This window comes from Hyperolius riggenbachi, chromosome 2 (assembly GCF_040937935.1).
Source record: "Hyperolius riggenbachi isolate aHypRig1 chromosome 2, aHypRig1.pri, whole genome shotgun sequence".
NCBI classification, from domain to species: Eukaryota; Metazoa; Chordata; class Amphibia; order Anura; family Hyperoliidae; genus Hyperolius; species Hyperolius riggenbachi.
This window is the reverse complement of record NC_090647.1, coordinates 136,885,161-136,906,404: the sequence shown is the minus strand read 5'-3', so window position 1 is coordinate 136,906,404 and position 21,244 is coordinate 136,885,161. Positions and strand designations below refer to the sequence as shown.

Genomic DNA, 21,244 nt, shown 5'->3' with positions numbered 1-21,244 from the left:
CAAAGTCGTGGATGTAAGGCCTGATTGACAGACCATATGTTCTTGGAAAACTGTGCATAGTTTACTTCTTCTCTGCTCTGGATTCAGTCAGTGGGTAGGCCAATTAAGACCATGTCACAAAAAAGCATAATAAATGCCCACTACATTTACCAGCATCCCTGCATTAAAGTAAAAGGCCAAGTGCTGTGTCAGGAGGCGGGCTTGTAGTTCACAGTAGTTGGATGAAAAGCAATTGTAAAACGTCACTCTGGTAGCAGAAAACTATTAAGACGCTATATACTGCATATTTAGTTATTCATATTTGAAAAGGTGACTTCCAAAGGTAATAAATGTATAATTGACACTAATAAATACCTTGTTCAGTTTTGGGTTTAGTTGGTGCTTTAAAGAGGAAAGACTCCCTTGCTCAGGCTCTGCTCTGCTCTGATTGATGCAGCAGTATTGTTGCTGCACAAGACCTGCCAGAACCACTAGTGGACCTGGGTTCTGGGTGGTTTATACAGAAATCTGGCTTTTTTTTTTTTATATCTTAACTGTTTGGAATATTTCTGTATGTTATTGAATGTCTGTCACCAGCTTCTTTGATGCATTTTCAGTAATGACAAAAACACTTTTTACAGCAAAGTTTTCTTCACGGATTATGGGCAGATCCCTAAAGTGGAAAGGTGCGATATGGATGGTCTGGACAGGACTAAACTGGTAGACAGCAAAATTGTCTTCCCACATGGGATTACTTTGGATCTAGTGAATAGATTGGTCTACTGGGCAGATGCGTATTTGGACTACATCGAGGTGGTGGACTATGAAGGCAAGAACCGGCACACCATCATTCAGGGCCTCCTAGTAAGTAATGATCTCCTTTATACCTGAGCTTGCTTTCAGTGTTTTCTTGTCTTGAAATCAGATGCATTTTCATTGTTCCAAGCCTATATTATTGTTAGTATAGATGTGTGAGGTTATTTCTAGTAAAATTCATTTTTTAAGTTACCTTGGGGAAGACATGGAATTTTTGAATTTTATTACCATCCTGTTAAAGTTGGGTAGTGAGTTCTCTTGACTTCCTGTGTCATTGACTTGGTCACCATAAACAGGAGGTTATGGGAAATCTCTTTGGTTACAACACATAGTACAGTAATAACCTTTTTAATAATGGGGAGAAGAAAGATGTTTTATTGCTCCCTGTGTCTCCAACAAGGAAAAAAAAAACTAGTTACAGTATATATTTTAATACATTCCTAAATTCAAAATGCACAAAGCTGATCACTCTCCCATTAGAAAGATGGCACCATCAGGCTATGAATGATTGGCAGATTGTCATGTTCTCATGTGCTTTGCTGTCTGGGTCTCTGGTAGATGAAGTCTGGGGCAACCTCTTGATATTACCTAATGCCTCAAAGGGATTTGCAGGGATGTTTCTAGGTAAGTCTGCTCTCTACTTTATCCTTTGCTATTCATCTTGGGATAAGAACTAAGAGTAGACCTGGAATCCTTAAAGCGGATCCGAGATGAAAAACTATAACAAGTAACTTGTGTATATATCTTATCTAAAGTTTAGATAGTTTACACAGCATATCTAGCTGCAAAAGTTTAAAACGTGTATGACTATTTATTCCTGTGATACAATGAAGGCAGCCATGGTTTTTTTTGTCATACTGTCACAGGCTAAGGGCTGGAGATGGTATCCGTTTTCTTGTGTGTAAATTCAGTCCCCTCTCTTTCTCCCTCCTCCCCTCTGCCTCTGAAATCAATGGCTAGCAACACCTCCCCCTCCTCCTGCCCAGACTGAGCGCCTGTAAGCCCTTGCTGCTGTTTGAAAATGCCTTGGCACTCTGAGGGCTGTGGGCAAGGCTTGTTTAGTTTATAGGGAATTAAAGTATTAAAACAAAAACAAAAAAGTATTTGGCTTGAAGAATGCCCTATAAACTACAGGAAAGGAACACAATAATGCAATGAGTAAAAGTTCATCTCGGATCCACTTTAAATCCGTCCCACTCTGAAACAATGAGTTCTAAGCATGCCATACTTTATTTTTGCAGTGGCAGGTACTCACTCTCCCAGTTTGTGTTGCACTGCCGAAGCCTTCCACTTTAATATTCTAATACAGAAACGTTAAGGTTGCAAGACTTGCATATTATTATTATTATTATTATTTTTTATTTATATAGCGCCAACATATTCCACAGCGCTTTACAAAGCACAATAAGACGACAAGGGGAACATAGATATACTAACAAATTGTAAAACAGAGTTCCAAGCAGCACAAATATTGTGACAAAAACAGTAAACATTAGGAGGAGGACCCTGCCCTTGCGAGCTTACAATCTAGTGGGTAGTGGGGGACACATTAGGTAAGGGGGTGGAGGATGGATGAGGCAGTGACCCTTTGCCTCTGATTACATTGTGTCAAATAAGTAAATAAGGGCTATAGAATTGTTATAAGCTTGTCTGAAAAGGTGTGTTTTAAGAGTGCGTTTGAAGATGTCCAGGTTTGGAGCATGACGTACAGGCTGGGGAAGAGAGTTCCAGATAAGAGATGATGCTCGTGTAAAGTCTTGGATGCGAGCATGAGAGGAGGTGATCAGCTTAGAGGCCAGGAGAATTTCTTGGGAGGAGCGGAGGTTGCGGGTGGGACAATATCTTGAGATTAGTGATGAGATGTATGGAGGGCACAACTCATGGAGGGCTTTGTATGTTAGAGTCAGGAGTTTGAACTGGATCCTCTGGGTAAGAGGTAACCAGTGGAGAGAACGGCACAGTGGGGCTGCGTTGGTAGAGCGTGTGGAAAGGTGAATGAGGCGGGCCGCTGAATTTAGAAGGGATTGGAGAGGTGCTAGCCTTTTTTGTGGTAGCCCACAGAGCAGGGTGTTGCAGTAGTCTAGGCGGGAGATGATTAAGTCATGTACAAGCATTTTGGTGGCCTCTTGTGTGAGGAAGGGAAGGATATGGAATATATTTTTGAGCTGGAAATAGCAGGTGGTGGTTAATGAGGCAATGTGAGGTTTAAAGGAGAGCTCTGAGTCGAGTATAACCCCCAAGCAGCGGGCCTTAGTGGTTGAGGTCATTGGGGTGTTGTCTACCGTTATGGTTGCAATTGGTGAGGGTGTAGATAGCGATGGTGGAAAAATCACAATTTCCGTTTTAGTCATGTTGAGTTTGAGGAAGCGGGAGGACATAAATGCAGAAACGGCACATAGACAGTCGGGGACTCTAGATAGTAGTGATGACAGATCAGGAGCTGAGAGATAGATTTGGGTGTCATCCCCATAGAGGTGATACTGGAAGCCAAAAGAGTTAATAAGTTGTCCCAGGCCATGAGTGTAGACTGAGAACAGAAGTGGCCCAAGAACAGAGCCTTGAGGAACACCAACAGACAGTGGGCGTGGGGAGGAATTGGTGTTAGAGAAGGACACAGTGTAAGAGCGTCCAGAGAGATAAGAGGAGATCCAGGAATGTGCTTGTCCCTTGATTCCTAAAGATGACAGTGTCTGCAGAAGCAGAGCATGATCAACCGTGTCAAAGGCAGAGGAAAGGTCAAGGAGTATTTGAATGCAGAACTGGCCTTTGGATTTAGCTACCAGTAGGTCATTAGCAACTTTCGTGAGGACAGTTTCGGTGGAATGGTGTGTGCGGAATCCAGATTGAAAGGGGTCAAGTAAGGAGTTGGTAGAGAGAAAGGCAGACATTTCTGAATGGATGTGACGTTCCAGCAGTTTAGAAGCAAAGGGGAGGAGCGAGACAGGCCGGTAATTGGATAGAGAAGCTGGATCAAGAGAGGGTTTTTTGATAAGTGGTGTGATAATAGCTTGTTTGAATAAGGAAGGAAAAGTGCCAGTGGAGATAGAAAGATTGAATAGAGTTGTTAGAGCGGGATTAAGGGAGGAGGAAAGCTGGGGGATTAGATGGGAGGGAATGGGGTCCAAGACACAGGTAGTGAAATGAGCTGTGGAGATTAGTGATTTCTCTTAATACCATAACGGGTGAGGAATCGGTAGTCTGCGGAGTGACAATGCCAGAGTGGCAAGAAGGGACCTGGGGATTGAGGACCTTTTGCAGGTCGACTGAGGTTTATTTAATGTATTTGTGCCGGATTCAGTGGTGCGATATAATGTGCACCATTCCACCAAAATTAGTTAAAACAGAGCTTCAGGTATAATTTTGAATATTTTTATTGTGTATAAAGTGGTAATAACGCTGTGCAATGAATAATGGGGAAAGAATTACAAACCTGCATGCATAAGAAGTACAGACTATGAAGAGGATGACCAAGAGGCTGATCTCTCTCTGATCAAATCTTATCAGAAAGATGCATTGGCTGCCCATACAAAACAGGCCAATTCCTGATTCATGAAATCTCTCGAATTGGCTTTGTGGACTCCACATTGGCTGCCTCTGGAGCTACTAAGAGTGAATGGAAAAGCTGAGGGGCTACAGGGGCCATGTGGAAACCATTGCAGGTATGACCAGCTCTGATATATATATATATAGTTCAGGTGTGCTTAAAGCACAGATAACAGGTTATGCCACTGGGAAGCTCACACAGGGATGGGTATTATCTCTGCTTGGTGTTTGACTTCAGTCTGTACACTCAACTCTGCTATTTTGATTTGCATGGCTTGTTTTACACACTCCACTGCTTCTTTCAATGTTATTAAACACGCTCAATACTATTGAATCCATTCTTCTTCTGCTGCATTTGACATGTGCCGGTGATAATGGCTGGTAATAATGGCAGGACTGGGATGGTTGCTTCAGATGATGTTGCAGTTCCCTTTCCCTTCTCCCATATCTTCAGTAAACCAGTTGTTAGCTTGCCTCATACTGCTTCTGCCTCTTACATTTTGGGAGCTGAATCAGAACTGTCTTGCCCTGTGTTATCTGGATGTAATGATACTCATGCAAAAATAAGAAGCAAATTCATCTTAAAGCCCATGTTTTCCTGCTGCTCAGCTAATAATGATCTTCTTGTTACCTCCTCCCTATAGAACGCACTGCACAGCTTTAAATTCTTTAGCTTATGTGGGGGTATTGACAAATGTAATTTGCTTGCTGCCCCGGGCTGAAGGCATTGCTCAGTACCTATACTGTATATTCACAATGTGCCATTTATCTGGCAAAGTGGCAACGCCGTGTCTGAAATGTAGCAAGGGGCGGCAGCTGTCATCTGTTGCATTTTAACAGAGAAAGTACCACATGGCATAAAGTGCACCGCAAACCCGACAATTGTGTGTTGTTATTATTATGTGTAGTGTAATACCTGCCATGGTGTTCATAAAGAAGGCATTCCCACTGAAAGGCAGGATAATGGTGCCAATAAATCCAATCTACCCTGATAAAAACAGTGGGCCTTATTTATCCAAGTGTTTTGTATGAATAACTTCTTAGCTTGCTTAGTACTGATAGACAGCGCTGTGGAGCCGGATTCAAAGCAGTTTTTGGGTACTCTTGGGTACTTGGGTTCTACTTTTGGTTACTTAAAGTGAACCCGAGGTGAAAATAAACTGATGAGATAAACAATTATATTTATCCTCCTACTCCTAAAAATGACTTTTAAAGACATCCCAGGATTTTATTTTATATTTAAACATTTAGAAAGTAGATTGAATGTTTTGTTGTCTCTGCTCAGTTGCAGTCTATTAGGTGTCCCTAAATGAAAATACATGAACTATATTGACCCTTTCTCTCTCCATCTGCTCTCAGAAATATGTAGAAAATGTATTTTGCCACAAACAAACTTTTGTGGTTGTAATTTGTTTATCAGTGATGTTTACCATATTCCTGACAAGGTTCTGACAAGACAAAAGTTGTCATTTCAAGCCTTAAAAATTAACTATTTCAGGCAGCAAAATAAAACAAGTAAAACACCCTGGTTATTACTATGTTTAGTACTGTACATACACATGTTTATCTCATCAAGTCACATGTCACCTCGGGTACACTTTAAACTGAGGAGTCGGATGATTTTTCTACCTACTCCTTAGCCCTGCGTGGGTTGTGGATTTGGAGTCGAGGAGTTGGTGTCAGAGCAATTGTGGGTACCTGGAGTCGGGGTTTCATAAGCTTCGGAGTCTGATGATTTTTGTACCGACTCCACAGCCCTGCTGGTAGAGATAGAAAGATATACGGACACCGGGAGGCCATTTTTGCCTGATAATATATAAAGGTAGTAGGTAAAAAATATACTCACGATTGTGTGGGCTGCTCTGAGAGGCAACCACTCGTATGGGTATGTGGGGAGGTACCTAGTGGTGCTCAAATACCCCTTTTCAAAATTCGAGTTAGGTCGAATTCGAATAGTAAATTATTCGAGGTCAGTCAAATATTCGAGTCGAATAATTTTTACTATTCGATTCGACCTCGGAATTCGAGCTCACTATTCGAGTCGGTATTCGAGCTCATTATTCGAGCTGACTATTCGAAATGGCCTTAAATAGCTTCCAACACTTGTTTTGAGGGTGAATGATGCAAGAAACCTCTTTTTTTCCAAGTAACAACAGCAAGTGATTATGTGGGGATGTTCCTTTAAAAAAAAAAAGTTGAAAAGAGAAGTTGTGTCCAGAAATTTGTTCAGTACTGTATATACTTCTTCTTCTTCTTCTTTATCTTCTATATCTTCTTCTTCTTCTTCTTCTTCTTCTTCTTCTTCTATATCTTCTTCTTCTATATCTTCTTCTATATCTTCTTCTTCTTTTATATTGTCTTCTTCTTCTTCTTCATCTTCTTCATCATCATCTTCTTCTTCTTCTTCATCTTCTTCTTCATCTTCTTCATCTTCTTCTTCATCTTCTTCATCTTCTTCTTCATCTTCTTCATCTTCTTCTTCATCTTCTTCATCATCTTCTTCATCTTCTTCATCTTCTTCATCTTCATCTTCTTCATCTTCTTCTTCATCTTCTTCTTCATCTTCTTCTTCTTCTTCTTCTTCATCTTCTTCATCTTCTTCATCTTCTTCATCTTCTTCTTCATCTTCTTCATCATCTTCTTCATCTTCTTCATCTTCTTCATCTTCATCTTCTTCTTCTTCATCTTCTTCTTCTTCATCATCTTCTTCTTCATCTTCTTCATCTTCTTCATCTTCTTCATCTTCTTCATCTTCTTCTTCTTCATCTTCTTCATCTTCTTCTTCTTCATCTTCTTCATCTTCTTCATCTTCTTCTTCTTCTTCATCTTCTTCATCTTCTTCTTCTTCTTCATCTTCTTCTTCTTCATCTTCTTCATCTTCTTCTATATCGTCTTCTTCTTCACTTATTTCTCTTTTCAAATTTTTTTTTTAAAGAAATGCAGCTATTTTTGAGCGTAACAAATAGCTGGTGGCGCACGCATGTTGGAAGCGCCATTGTATGTGCTCCCTGGCAGTGGAAACACACAGACAGCAGGAGGTAAATTCAGCAGCAGGAGGAGGAGGATGAGTGTGTGGCAGCAGGCAGTCAATGAGGCAGGCAGCGTGACATAATAGCCCTGGTACCTAGCGGTGATACCAGGGCTGTAAATAAACACAGCAGGCAGGAGGTCCCAGACAGCGGTCGTGCAGCCCACATTGTGTCCAATACACAACTGGGACAACACAGTTTTCAACCCGGGCACCTCAGAAAAATTAAACCTTTTTTTTTTTTTTGTTTTTTTTTGTTTTGTTTTTACAACAAATTACACAGATATAGCTATTTTTTGACGTAATAGCTGGTGGCAGAGTGGCAGCAGAAGGTAAATCTGTGTACCCTGGCAGTGGGAAACACAGACAGACAGCAGCAGCAGCAGGAGGAATGGAGGAGTAATTATGTGTGCAGCTATTGTTTGACGTAATAGCTGGTGGCAGAGTGGCAGCAGAAGGTAAATCTGTGTACCCTGGCAGTGGGAAACACAGACAGACAGCAGCAGCAGCAGGAGGAATGGAGGAGTAATGTGAGCAGCTATTGTTTGACGTAATAGCTGGTGGCAGAGTGGCAGCAGAAGCTAATTCTGTGTACCCTGGCAGTGGGAAACACAGACAGACAGCAGCATCAGCAGGAGGAATGGAGGAGTAGTGTGAGTGTGGCAGCAGGTAGGCAGCGTGACATAATAGCCCTGGTACCTAGCGGTGATACCAGGCCGTAAATGAACACAACAGGAGGTCCCAGACAGCGGTCGTGCAGCCCACATCGTGTCCAATACACAACTGGGACAACACAGTTTTCAACCCGGGCACCTCAGAAAAATTAAACCTTTTTTTTTGTAATGGTTTTGTAGTTTTGGTTTTACAACCAATTACACAGATATAGCTATTTTTTGACGTAATAGCTGGTGGCAGAGTGGCAGCAGAAGGTAAATCTGTGTACCCTGGCAGTGGGAAACACAGACAGACAGCAGAAGGGCAGTACACAGCAGCCCACTGTAGGTGTAAAATGTGTGGCTGCAGGCGACGTAATAGTCAAAGTGAACCAGGCTGGCTTAGTGAGCAGGAGCCAGGAGGTGGTAAAGGGTGGTAAGGCACATTAACAATGGTTCTTAGCCAGTTCATGTCCCCCTCTCGCCGACAACAGGGGCCAGGAACTCGCCTTCCACCCACGCCTGGTTCATCTTGAGAAACGTCAGTCTGTCCACAGACTTGTGAGACAGACGTGAGCGTTTCTCGGTGACCACACCACCAGCTGCACTGAAGCAGTGCTCGGACAGCACGCTGGAAGGGGGGCAGGACAGCACTTCCAGGGCGTACTGCGCCAGCTCGCTCCAGATCTCCAGGCGCTTGACCCAATACTCCATGGGATCAACAGGGGCATCGCTGTCAAGCCCGTTGTAGGACCCCATGTAGTCAGCCACCATGCGGGTCAGGCGCTGGCTGTGACCGGTGGAGGATGCTGCTGCATGCACCTCCTCTCTAGTCACTGCTGCCGGAGCCTCTACAGTCCTGTAGAGCTCGTGGCTGAGAGACAGCAGGTCTGTGGGGCGCTTGCTGCTGGATGCAGGCACCTGCTGCTGCCTCTGTGCTAGCTGCTGGACAGTGGGTGTGGAAGGCTGGGGGAAGGCTTCCTCCAAGCGCTCAACAAGGGCCTGCTGCAAGCTCCTTATTTGTTGCGCTGGGTCTCCTCCTGCAGGCGGCAGGAACTGGCTCAACTTCCCCTTGAGGCGTGGGTCCAACATCATGCTGATCCAGATGTCCTCCCTCTGCTTCATCTGGATCACCCTGGGGTCTCTGCGCAGGCACGTCAGCATGTGCGCTGCCATTGGGAAGAGGCGGGCCACGTCTGCTGGCACATCGACGGCAGTGCTGCTGTCCTCATCCTCCTCCTCTGCCTCGTCAGCCTCATCCTCTCTCCACCCCCGCACCAACTCAGCTGCACTGTGCTGCTCCCCCTCATCAGCAGCAAGGTCAGGGACCTCCACCAAGTCCTCCTCCTCCTCCCCCTCAGAGGTGGACTGTGCAGCTGCTTGCCGCTCCTGCTGGTCCAAGGCTGCCGCTCCCTGTTCCAGCAAAGCATCGAGGGCCCTGTTCAGCAGACAAACCAGGGGCACCCACTCGCAGACAATAGCCTGGTCCCTGCTCACCATGTTAGTGGCCTGCAGAAAGGGAGCCAGCACTAAGTACACCTGCTGCATGTGCCTCCAGTCATCATCGGGGACGATGGACGGGATGTTGCTGGTCTTGTCCCTTCTCTGAGCGGCGGAAACAGTGGCCAGGGCAAGGTACTGTTTGACAGCGCGCTTCTGTTCAACCAGACGCTCCAACATCGCCAGGGTGGAGTTCCAGCGAGTCGGAACGTCAAGGATCAGCCGATGGTGTGGCAGATCCAGCTCCTTTTGCACGTCTTCCAGGCTCGCACAGGCTGCAGCCGAGCGCCGGAAGTGACGCACAACGTTCCTTGCCGTTTCCAGCAGTTCGCCCATCCCCTGGTAGGTGCGCAAGAACTTCTGCACCACCAGGTTCAGCACAAGGGCAAGACAGGGGATGTGGGTCAGGTTTCCCCTGTCTATTGCGGCAACCAGATTGGCCCCATTGTCGGCCACCACCTCTCCGACTCTGAGGCCTTTGGGGGTCAGCCAAATCCTCTCCTGCTCCTGGAGTTTGGCCAACACATGGGTTGCCGTCAGCTTGGTCTTCCCAAGGCTGACCAAGTGCAGCAGCGCTTGGCAGTGGCGGGCCTTCACGCTGCTGCTGAGGCGGGGGGTTTGGCCAGGTGTGCCGGAGGATGGCAGAGGATCGGAGGAACCTGCTGCAGTTCCCCTGACCCTGCGGGGTGGCACCACCCACTGTGTTGCTGCTGCTGCTGTGCCCGCTGCTGCTCTCCCATCCTCACCCCCTTCCACCAAGCTGACCCAGTGGACAGTGAAGGACAGGTAGCGGCCTGTCCCGAAGCGGCTGCTCCAGGAGTCCATGGTGACGTGGACCCTTTCACCAACCGCGTGCTCCAGCCCTCGCTCCACATTGGCCATCACAAAGCGGTGCAGTGCAGGAATGGCCTTGCGGGAGAAAAAGTGTCTGCTGGGGAGCTGCCAGTCTGGGGCTGCGCAAGCAAGCAGCGCACGAATGTCGCTCCCCTCCTGCACGAGCGTGTACGGCAGGAGTTGGGAGCACATGGCCCGTGCCAGCAAGCCGTTCAGCTGCCGCACGCGACGGCTGCTGGGAGGCAGAGCCCTAACCACCCCCTGGAAGGACTCGCTCAAAAGGCTCTGGCGTGGCCTTTTGCTGGCACGGGAATCAGCAGACACAGCGGAGGAGGCCACTGAGGACTGGCTGCCAGAACAGGCCTCAGTGTCGGCGGCAGGAGTTGCAGAGGGGGGAGGAGCAGTGCGTTTCCGCACTCCTGCTGGTGCTGCTGGAGGAGCAGGAGGGCGGGTGGCTGCTGTTGCTGCTGCTGCTGCTGCTGAAGGCTGTGCAGTGATGGGTGTGGTGCCACTGCCAGCACCAGATGCCTTCAGCCTCTGGAACTCCTCATGCTGGTGGAAATGTTTCGCAGCAAGGTGGTTGATGAGCGAGCTGGTGCTGAACTTTAAGGGGTCTGCACCTCTGCTCAACTTCCGCTGACAGTGGTTGCAAGTGGCGTACTTGCTGTACACAGTGGGCATGGTGAAATATCGCCAGATTGGTGACAGAAACATCCCCCTACGGCATGGAAGCGCTGCTGCCTTTCTCCCTGTGGTGGTTGGGGGGGGGGGGGCTTGGGTGCGGCTGGTGGTGGTACTGGCAGATGCTGCTGCTGCTGCTGAGCCTGAGACACCAGCAGGCTGTGGGACCTGCCTACTGCTGCCAATGCTTGCAATGATGCGCCTCCTTGCAAGGCCCACAAGCGCATCCTCCTCCTCCTCCTCAGAGCTGCTGAGGACGACATCCCCTGGAGGTGGTGGCACCCAGTCTCTGTCTGTCACCGGGTCATCATCATCCTCCCCCTCCTGAAACAGGTCCTGCTGGGATGATGACCCCCCAAACTCCTCTCCTGATGCATGGATGGGCTGCTTGACTGTCGCCACAGTCTTGCTGTCCAATCCCTCATCCCCCAAAGTGCCCATCAGCATCTCCTCCTCAAGATCACCAACAACAGCAGACAATTTACTCATGATGCCTGGGGTCAAAAGACTGCTGAATGACAGGTCGGCGAGTGACGGTGAACTGGCCTCCTCCCCAGACCCTGCTGGGCGGCTGCTGCGAACAGGGGTGGTGGTGGTGGTGGTGAGGGTGGAGGCCTCGGATGCAGAGCTGATGGCGGGCTGCTCATCCTCCGTCATGAGTTGCACCACAGTGTCTGCATGCTTTTCCTCAATGGGACGTTTCCGACCCGGCTGGAGGAAAATCGGAGCAGGTGCTACACGCTGCTGCTGCTGTGTCTCTGCAGCGTGAGTTGCAGATGCTCCTGCTGGGCGGCGCCCAAGGCGTCCACGGCCAGTGGCTATGGGAGGAATCTTAGCCACTGACGCTGCTGCTGCGGAACTGTGCATGGTGGCGCGGCCGCGGCCTGCCACAATGCTGCTCCCTCTCCTCCTGATTCCCTTGCTGCCCTTCCCCTTGCCCAAACCGCGCTGGCTGCCACTTCCAGACATCTTCGATGTTTTGGGCGTATAGACAAAAGTTTTTTAAAAGGGCGGGTGAAAAGTGGGGTACTTTAATGGAGTGGGTTGGTGGGTGAGGTGACTGAGTGAGTGTCCCTAGTACAGTAAGTAGTAACAGTCAGGAAGTACAACTAGCAGTTACAATAATCAGTAGTAATCACAAGTAAATTTAGTGTGTGTACACTACAGACAGTGAGTGCACGCACGCGCAAACACGCGCAGGAGCTAGCCTATGAACAGTGACTGAGTGAGTGTCCCTAGTACAGTAAGTAAGTAAGTAAGTAGTAACAGTCAGTAAGTACAACTAACTAATTACAATAATCAATCAGTAATCAGAAGGAAATAGAGTGTGTGTAGTGTGTGTACACAGACAGTGAGTGCACACACGCAGGAGCTAGTAGCCTATGAACAGTGACTGAGTGTCCTAGACTCCTAGTACAGTAAGAGTAAGTAGTAACAGTAAGTACAACTAACTAATTACAATAATCAATCAGTTATCAGAAGGAAATAGAGTGTGTGACTGTGTGTAGTGTGTGTACACAGACAGTGAGTGCACACACGCAGGAGCTAGTAGCCTGTGAACAGTGACTGAGTGTCCTAGACTCCTAGTACAGTAAGAGTAAGTAGTAACAGTAAGTACAACTAACTAATTACAATAAGCAATCAGTTATCAGAAGGAAATAGAGTGTGTGTAGTGTGTGTACACAGACAGTGAGTGCACACACGCAGGAGCTAGTAGCCTATGAACAGTGACTGAGTGTCCTAGACTCCTAGTACAGTAAGAGTAAGTAGTAACAGTAAGTACAACTAACTAATTACAATAAGCAATCAGTTATCAGAAGGAAATAGAGTGTGTGTAGTGTGTGTACACAGACAGTGAGTGCACACACGCAGGAGCTAGTAGCCTATGAACAGTGACTGAGTGTCCTAGACTCCTAGTACAGTAAGAGTAAGTAGTAACAGTAAGTACAACTAACTAATTACAATAAGCAATCAGTTATCAGAAGGAAATAGAGTGTGTGTAGTGTGTGTACACAGACAGTGAGTGCACACACGCAGGAGCTAGTAGCCTATGAACAGTGACTGAGTGTCCTAGACTCCTAGTACAGTAAGAGTAAGTAGTAACAGTAAGTACAACTAACTAATTACAATAAGCAATCAGTTATCAGAAGGAAATAGAGTGTGTGTAGTGTGTGTACACAGACAGTGAGTGCACACACGCAGGAGCTAGTAGCCTATGAACAGTGACTGAGTGTCCTAGACTCCTAGTACAGTAAGAGTAAGTAGTAACAGTAAGTACAACTAACTAATTACAATAAGCAATCAGTTATCAGAAGGAAATAGAGTGTGTGTAGTGTGTTTACACAGACAGTGAGTGCACACACGCAGGAGCTAGTAGCCTATGAACAGTGACTGAGTGTCCTAGACTCCTAGTACAGTAAGAGTAAGTAGTAACAGTAAGTACAACTAACTAATTACAATAAGCAATCAGTTATCAGAAGGAAATAGAGTGTGTGTAGTGTGTGTACACAGACAGTGAGTGCACACACGCAGGAGCTAGTAGCCTATGAACAGTGACTGAGTGTCCTAGACTCCTAGTACAGTAAGTAGTAACAGTAAGTACAACTAACTAATTACAATAATCAATTACAATAATCAATCAGTTATCAGAAGGAAATAGAGTGTGTGTAGTGTGTACACAGAAAGTGAGTGCACACACGCAGGAGCAGCTAGTAGCCTATGAACAGTGACAGTGAGTGTCCTAGTACAGTTACAGTATATAACTACAATACTAATACAATCAGTAGTAAAGGACAGCAGAAATACTGGTATAGAATAGAGAGAAATAAACAGAGGACAGGAGGACAGCTGCCCACACAGGCAAGGCCCTGAGGCCTAAAGCTGTAAGCCTGCAGCAGCTGGCCTGTCTCTATGTAACACAAAAGCTACTAACTAAAATACAATGTCTAACTAACTAACAACAATATAGGTGTGTATAGGAGGTGTATGTGAGCAAAAACGTTAGGTAAATGACCACAATAGAGCTCTTGCTAAGCCAAAGCACAAAGGAGCAACTCTCTCTCTGTACAAGTCTCAGGCAAGCACGGAGAAACCTAACATGGCGGCCGCTATTTATAGGGTAGGGGCTGGCCAGGGTCCCCCTCTGTGATTGGCTGCCGTCAGAGGGCCTGGGAGCCCTCTGATTGGCTCTAAGGACATCAATCTGGGCTATGACGCTATTCGAGCTCGGTACCGAGCTCGAATAGCGCCGTTTTGCTCGAATAGCTCGAATAGTGAATGGGCTATTCGAGTGTACTCGAATAGCCCATTCGAATAGCTACAGCTATTCGGAGCTCGAATACCGAGCTCGAATAGCTGGAAAAGAGCTTGAATATTCGAGCTACTCGAATATTCGAGCTCTGCTGAGCACCACTGGAGGTACCAACCCCACGCAGCCTTTAAGAAGGATGTATCGGTCGCTGCTCCAAAAAGGTTCATGCCACATCCAAGTTGTGGGATTAGTTCCCTACCAATGTAGGGTATTTGAGGTAACAAAACGTGAAAGCAAGAGGCGCCCAAAACCAGAATTTACTGCAACTCTCAAATTCAAGATAAAAAAAATACTGGTCCTACCTTAAGAAGGAGGCTCACAGTAAAAGTTATGTAAACAGGTTTAGACTTTTATTTAGCACTTAGGACAAGGTGCCCAGGTTTTTCTTTATTGAACTGATGGGCACATTATTTGACCTGAGGAAGCGGATTACACTGTGTAACGCGTTGTCCTAAGAGCTATATAAAAGTCTAAAACTTTTTATACAAAATCTACTGTGAGCTTCCTTCTTGAGGTAGGATTATTTATCTTGTATTAAAAATGAGTGTATTCTGCTTTCATGTTTTGTGTTCCTAGCTTGCTACAGACCTAAATCTGTCACATTTCAACCAGTGGGAAGCAAAAAGGATTGGGATGAAATCAGCAAGGTACAAGCCTCAGCTTCTTCCTATAGCCTTTTTGGCAAGTTGAGGTAGGAGAGTGGTCAGATAAAGTGGCAGATGGGTCTTTCGATGCCTAGTAGGCCCCAAGCTGTTGCCTAGGTTGCCTTTTGGATGACCCTGCTCTAGTGGGAAGGCAGCCAGCCCCAGTGCCCCTCCCACAGCCCAGCAGTGAGTATGTCACTGAATGGAGGGCAGCGCTCTGCATATGACCGCGTTGGCGCACTCTGCCGCAGGGACATATTATTATTATTATTGATTTATAAAGCGCCGACATATTCCGTGGCGCTGTACAAAGTAAGAAACAAACATGGGGTGCATAATAATACAGACAATGTTGTACACCAATATACAAGATACATAATTAGTGACAAAATACAAAGAATGATACAAAATACAAATTATCGAATTGGTAATGACAGTGATAAAATTAACATGCTGAATAAAATGTATAATGTGACTGTCATTTTTTGCGTTTCTATGCTGCAGGAGCATTACAATGCAAATAATTAAACGGCCTTATAATCTTGCATTTTCTGACCATTTTACATGCAGGTTTAATTCTGATCATGTAGCTTTCATTGTATGCTTCTTTTGATTTTTCCAGTTTTGTGACAAGTTTGCCTAAAGCAATTTTTTCCTTCTTCCTTTTTTTTTTTTCTTCCCTCGTTCTTAGATTGAACATCTCTATGGCCTTACAGTTTTTGAGAATTATTTATATGCCACGAACACTGATCATGCCAACGCACAGCAGAAAACCAGCGTGATACGCGTCAATCGCTTCAACAGCTCAGAGCACCAGGTGGTGACGAGGGTGGACAAGGGTGGAGCCTTACACATTTACCACCAACGCAGGCAGCCAACCGGTAAGACTGCACACTGCTGATTCTCAAGCTTGTATACTGGGCACCTTGGTGTATCTTTCATCTTGCTGCTCTGTTCCTTTCAGTTGCTAAAGAAGCATCTGTGGTACGGTAATGCATTACGCTACTTACCTGACACGCTACAGTGGGTCAGTCATGTGCTGTGGATCGCACTAATTGCATAACACATGACACACCGCTGACAGTAGTAATGGTAAAATTAGTGTGTGCTACCTGTCCACCGCAAGATTATCATCAACCTCCTATGTGCCTTTTGTGTAGTTTTCTGATTAACTTAGATTGCACACATTTGTTGGGAATGTTTATCAATGCCTTAGTATAAACCCATACGCTTCTTTTGAAGAACCGGTATTTTTTAATGTTTGACTACTGCAGACTCCTTGAATATTCAGATGGTTTGAATGTTATTTTCCTTAAATTACTGGTCTGCATTTGTATGTTATTGCCTGACTTATCCATTACTTACACTGCATTTTTCCCACACTCGCCATCATTTAGCTTCACCACTTGACTTCATACAATTTTCACAGGATTAAGGGACACACAAAACATAAAAGCTGGCACTGCCTGGATAGTGTAATAGTTAAGGGCTCTGCCTCTGATACAGGAGACCTGAGTTTGAATCTTGGCTCTTTCTGGTCAGTAAGCCAACACCTATTCAGTAAGTAGTCCTTTGGCAAGCCTCCTTAACACTTCTACTGCCAACAGAGTATGTCCTAGTGGCTGTAGCTCTGTAGAAAAGTGTGATATAAATGTTTTGTCTTGTCTTAGTAACACATTTAGGACCATTTAGGACCCACTTGGCCTTGTGGATAGTGTATAGTGGTCACAGCTCCAGAAGGAAGGTTCACTCTGAGAGTGGTTACCCCTGTTCCGGCGTAGTTACTGGCAGTAGAAGCATTCCTGGAGGCACTCAACGTTGTGTACATATCTCAAAGCAATGTATATAGAAATAGATGGAGAGATCCTACCAACAATAAGTAGATCTCACGTTACAAGGTTAAAAAATTATATATATTTTATTGAGTACTTGTAGACATCTCATTTCTCTGCGCTTCCTCAGATCAAATATCGTTCCTTAGGGCAGTGAAGAGAAGTTCCAGCTGTCAGAGTATAGGATCTATCTGTTCTGTCTCTATCTGTATCTATTTCTATATACTTTGCTTTGAGATATGCACATGTTTTTGGGGGTGCCTCCAGCAATAGTTCTGCTGATATTTAGCACCTTATAACCCTCACCTTGCTCCTGATCCCCTACTGTTGCCAATTTTAGATCCTCACTCAGTTTCTCAGATGACCTCTTGGTTGTTGTGTGACCTCTGAAACTTTGGAGTCTCAAAGAATTTATCAAGTTAGTTAGTTATAACTATTATGTCCGCTCCCCCGCCTGCCACACAACTGTGGGAACCTACCTATCTAGCCTAAACTGCGGGAACCTACCTATCTAGCCTAAAGCCGGGAACCTACCTATCTAGCCTAAAGCCGGGAACCTGCCTATCTAGCCTAAACTGCGGGAACCTACCTAACTAGCCTAAACTGCTGCAACTTACCTAACTAACCTGAACTGAGGGAACCTACCTATCTAGCCTAAACTGTGGCAACCTGCCTATCTAGCTTAAACTGTGGGAACCTACCTACCTAACTAACCTAAACTGTGGTAACCTACCAATCTAGCCTAAACTGCGGGAACCTACCTACCTATCTAGCCTAAACTGAGGGAACCTACCTATCTAGCCTAAGCTGTGGGAACCTACCTAACTAACCTAAACTGCGGAAACCTACCTAACTAACCTAAACTGCGGGAACCTACCTAACTAACCTAAACTGCAGGCTCCTGCCTATCTAACCTAAACCGCGGGCACCTACCTATCTAACCTATTCTGCAGGAACCTACCTATCTAACCTATACTGTGGGAACCTACCTATCTAACCTATACTGCGAAAACCTACCTATCTAAACTAAACTGCTGGAACTTACCTATCTAACCTATACTGGGAGGAACATACCTATCTATCCTATACTGCAGGCACCTACCTATTTAACCTATACTGGGGGAACCTACCTATCTAACCTATACTGCAGGCACTTACCTATGTAACCTAAACTGTGGGAACCTACCTATCTAACCTATACTGCACTCCCCTACACATCTAACCTATACTGCAGGCACCTACCTATCTAAACTATACTGGGCACACCTACCTATCTAACCCATACTGGTGGTAACTATACGGGCTACCCTATACTGGGGTCACCTACGTAGCTAACCTATACTGCAGACACCTACCTATCTAACCTATACTGGGCGCACCTACCTATCTAACCTATACTGGTGGCAACTATACAGGCTACCCTATACTGGAGGCACCTACATAGCTAACCTATACTGTGGGCACCTATGCCTGGCTCCATCGGGGTGGGGGGGGGGGGGATTTTTACACCCTCGCCTGGGTGAAATTTAGCCTAGAAACTGCCCTGTATAGGACCCAGAGGCTTTTCCTCCCCATAGGTAAGTATCTGCTTTGTTTTTGTTTTTTTTACTTCGCTTTACATTGGCTCTAAAAGATACCAGAGCCCAATCGGTTTTGTAAAAACAAACATGTTGTGCTGGAGGGAGGGGGTCCCTTGTCACTTACGCTGCCTCTTTTTGTCGCTGCGTGCCTCCGTTCTCCCCATTCCCGGGCCTGTACTGGCTCCCGACCTGATCAATCAGTATGGAAATGCTCTGCCCCGCATGCTCAGTATTCCCTTTCTGCTCCCGTGACCGCGCTCCTCTGACATCACTTAAATGCACATGCTCGCTCCTGTCTTGCTGGCATCCCAGTGTGCGCACTCTACTGCTCTCTCTAGTTCATGCTGTGGAGATGGCAGCACGCACGTGTCTTAGTGATGTCAGAGGAGCGTGATCACGGGAGCAGAAAGGAACTACTGCACATGCGAAGCACAGTGTATTACATACTGATCAATAGGGTTGGGAGCCAGAATGGTCCCAGGAATGGGGTGAACAGAGGCATGCAGCGGCAAACAGAGGGAGGGGTAAGTGACAATGAACCCCCTCCCACCAGCACAATATGTTTTTTAACAGAGGCGGTTGGGCTCTGGTATCCTTTAAGCATTTTTTTTTAAACCAGTTTTTTTCATTGTGCTACATAATGGCAACAAAGTTCTTGAACTTGATTTAACACACATGATAAGTTTGGTACAAAGTTCACTTTCATATGTGTATCTACAAGCATAACACAAAGCTGTAGTTGTCATAAAAATAACTCCAGTGCCTGCACTGCATACTTTCATTCACATAGCGCCTGTGACAGAACATGAATCGCCATTGCGAGGCAGAGCCACCACCATATAATGTGACATGGCATATCTTTATTAGCAGATATGTAAGTCATTAAATAGCCTTTGTTGGAGCAGTTGGTACACAGAGCAGTTACAGGAGTGTGGAGTGTCTATAAAGTACATGGAAGTCAGTGAAAGTCATTAGTGCCTTTGTGAGCGGCTGTTTCCTTTTGTCATTTGCTGACTTTTGTTGGGCTGATGGGTATTCACTGCCTCTGCTGGCTGTGTGTAATTAAACAGCTGCAGAGCCGCACAGCAGATCATCCGCTGGACTGTGGACTACGTACAAAGTGAAAACAGGAGTGATGTGCAGAAAGGACAGCTGAACGTATGGAAAGTTCCTGCGTAATTAAGGGAAGTCTGGAAGGGCTTAGCAAGTGCAGATAGTTAATGAAAAGCACATCCGCACACCGTCCAACATAAACCCAGAAATAGAAATATACAGTTAAAGCGTGCAATCAAAGTTCGTTCAAAAATGTACACAAGGCATGCGAAGTAACGTCTACATCAAGCTGATCACTATCTTGTGTAACGCTAAAAACAGGAAAAATACTGCAGCTCTGCTTTGATCTAGTTTTAAAGGGATTCCTAAACTTATGGGAAACTCCACCTTGTGGGGAAAAACAGCAGTCTTTTTCCACTTTATCTCTGTACGTTATAGATTATAGCAAACCTGAAGTGGAAAAACAAGATTCCATCTAGGACATCCCTGGAATCCTATAGTCTTATTTTGTACCTGCGTTTAAAGTCCTGACTGTCTCATGCATGAGTACATTTTTTTAATGTCCTTCAGGTCCCATACAGACAAACTTTGAACTATTGAGCATATTGGCTGCTTCCAGCCCTCAGATGTGTTTTTCTCAGCCACACGAGTTTGCAACCTCTAATCAGCTATCTGTGAATGTTACACCACAGTCTGACTGTTAAAAACTTGTCACTTAGAGCCCTGGATTCTTCACCTTTACAGCGAGAAAAAGAAGAAAAAAGGAGCTCAGGGCCGTTCTTAGTAGCATTGGGATTGTCCATAGACATGGTTAATTTATCCACCTTCAGTTGCTGTGACAACATCATCGCATTTGCAGGGCTTTTAATGGCAAAGAACCAATACTAACCGGGTATGGTAGCTTATTTGCTCTGGGTCTTTGCTTAATTCGTATGCAAATAAACTATACATGTCCCCACCTTTTCAGTGAGCTTTAGGTTCTGTCCAGGATTATCAGTTAAAGTTAGACTGAAATTGCAGTTAGTTTGAAAGTTTTTGTGAAAATACAGTAGTATAGTATAAGTATAGTATAGAAGGTTTTGGGTAAAGATAATGTTAGGATTAGATCAGTAAACCGTTTAAAGCCATGCACACAATTAACCTCTTGACGACCAGCTAACGCCGATCGGCGTAAACTGTTTGTCTACGGGTTTCCATGGAAACTCGTACGAGCGGCCGTTTCATGTCAGTTCACGGAGGGTGTCTCCGTGAACTGCCTGCGAGCCTCCGATCGCGGCTCGCAGGCGAAATGTAAACACGCGGGGAAGAAATCCCCGGTGTTTACATCGTACGGCGCTGCAGCAGCGCCGTAAAGGAGATCGGCGATCCCCAGCCTCTGATAGGCCGGGGATCGCCGCCGTCTGATAGGCTGAAGCCTATCAGAGGCGGTACAGGACGTATCACCGTCCTGTACCGCACACAGAGCCAGGGAGAGAGAGGGAGGAGGGAATAGCGCTGCGGAGGGGGGCTTTGAGGAGCCCCCCCCCCGCAAGGCACAGCATAGCGGCCGCGGTCAGACCCCCCCAGCAGGACATCCCCCTAGTGGGTAAAAAAGGGGGTAAATCTGATCGCCCTGCCTGCAATACGATCTGTGCTGGGGGCTGAAGAGCCCACCCAGCACAGATCAATGGGAAATCATTTGGTCGGCAAGTGGTTAAACTCTGCCAAAATGGCAAGAATAAAAAGCATGTGTGTGTACGGGAGCCCTCTGAGGTCTCCTAATGATTCAGCATGCCGGACTTGTGCATTGTG

The 21,244-nt window shown here is 45.9% G+C and overlaps 1 protein-coding gene across 1 annotated transcript in view; it reads left to right on the top strand.

The window, feature by feature from the left end:
* Window positions 1-21,244, top strand: part of LRP1 (LDL receptor related protein 1) — a 463,435-nt gene that overhangs the window by 219,682 nt on the left and 222,509 nt on the right. Inside the window, exons 8-9 of the mRNA XM_068267473.1 lie at window positions 621-843; window positions 15,680-15,869. Of these exons, the coding sequence (XP_068123574.1) occupies window positions 621-843; window positions 15,680-15,869 (413 nt within the window). The remainder of the gene's footprint in view (window positions 1-620; window positions 844-15,679; window positions 15,870-21,244) is intronic.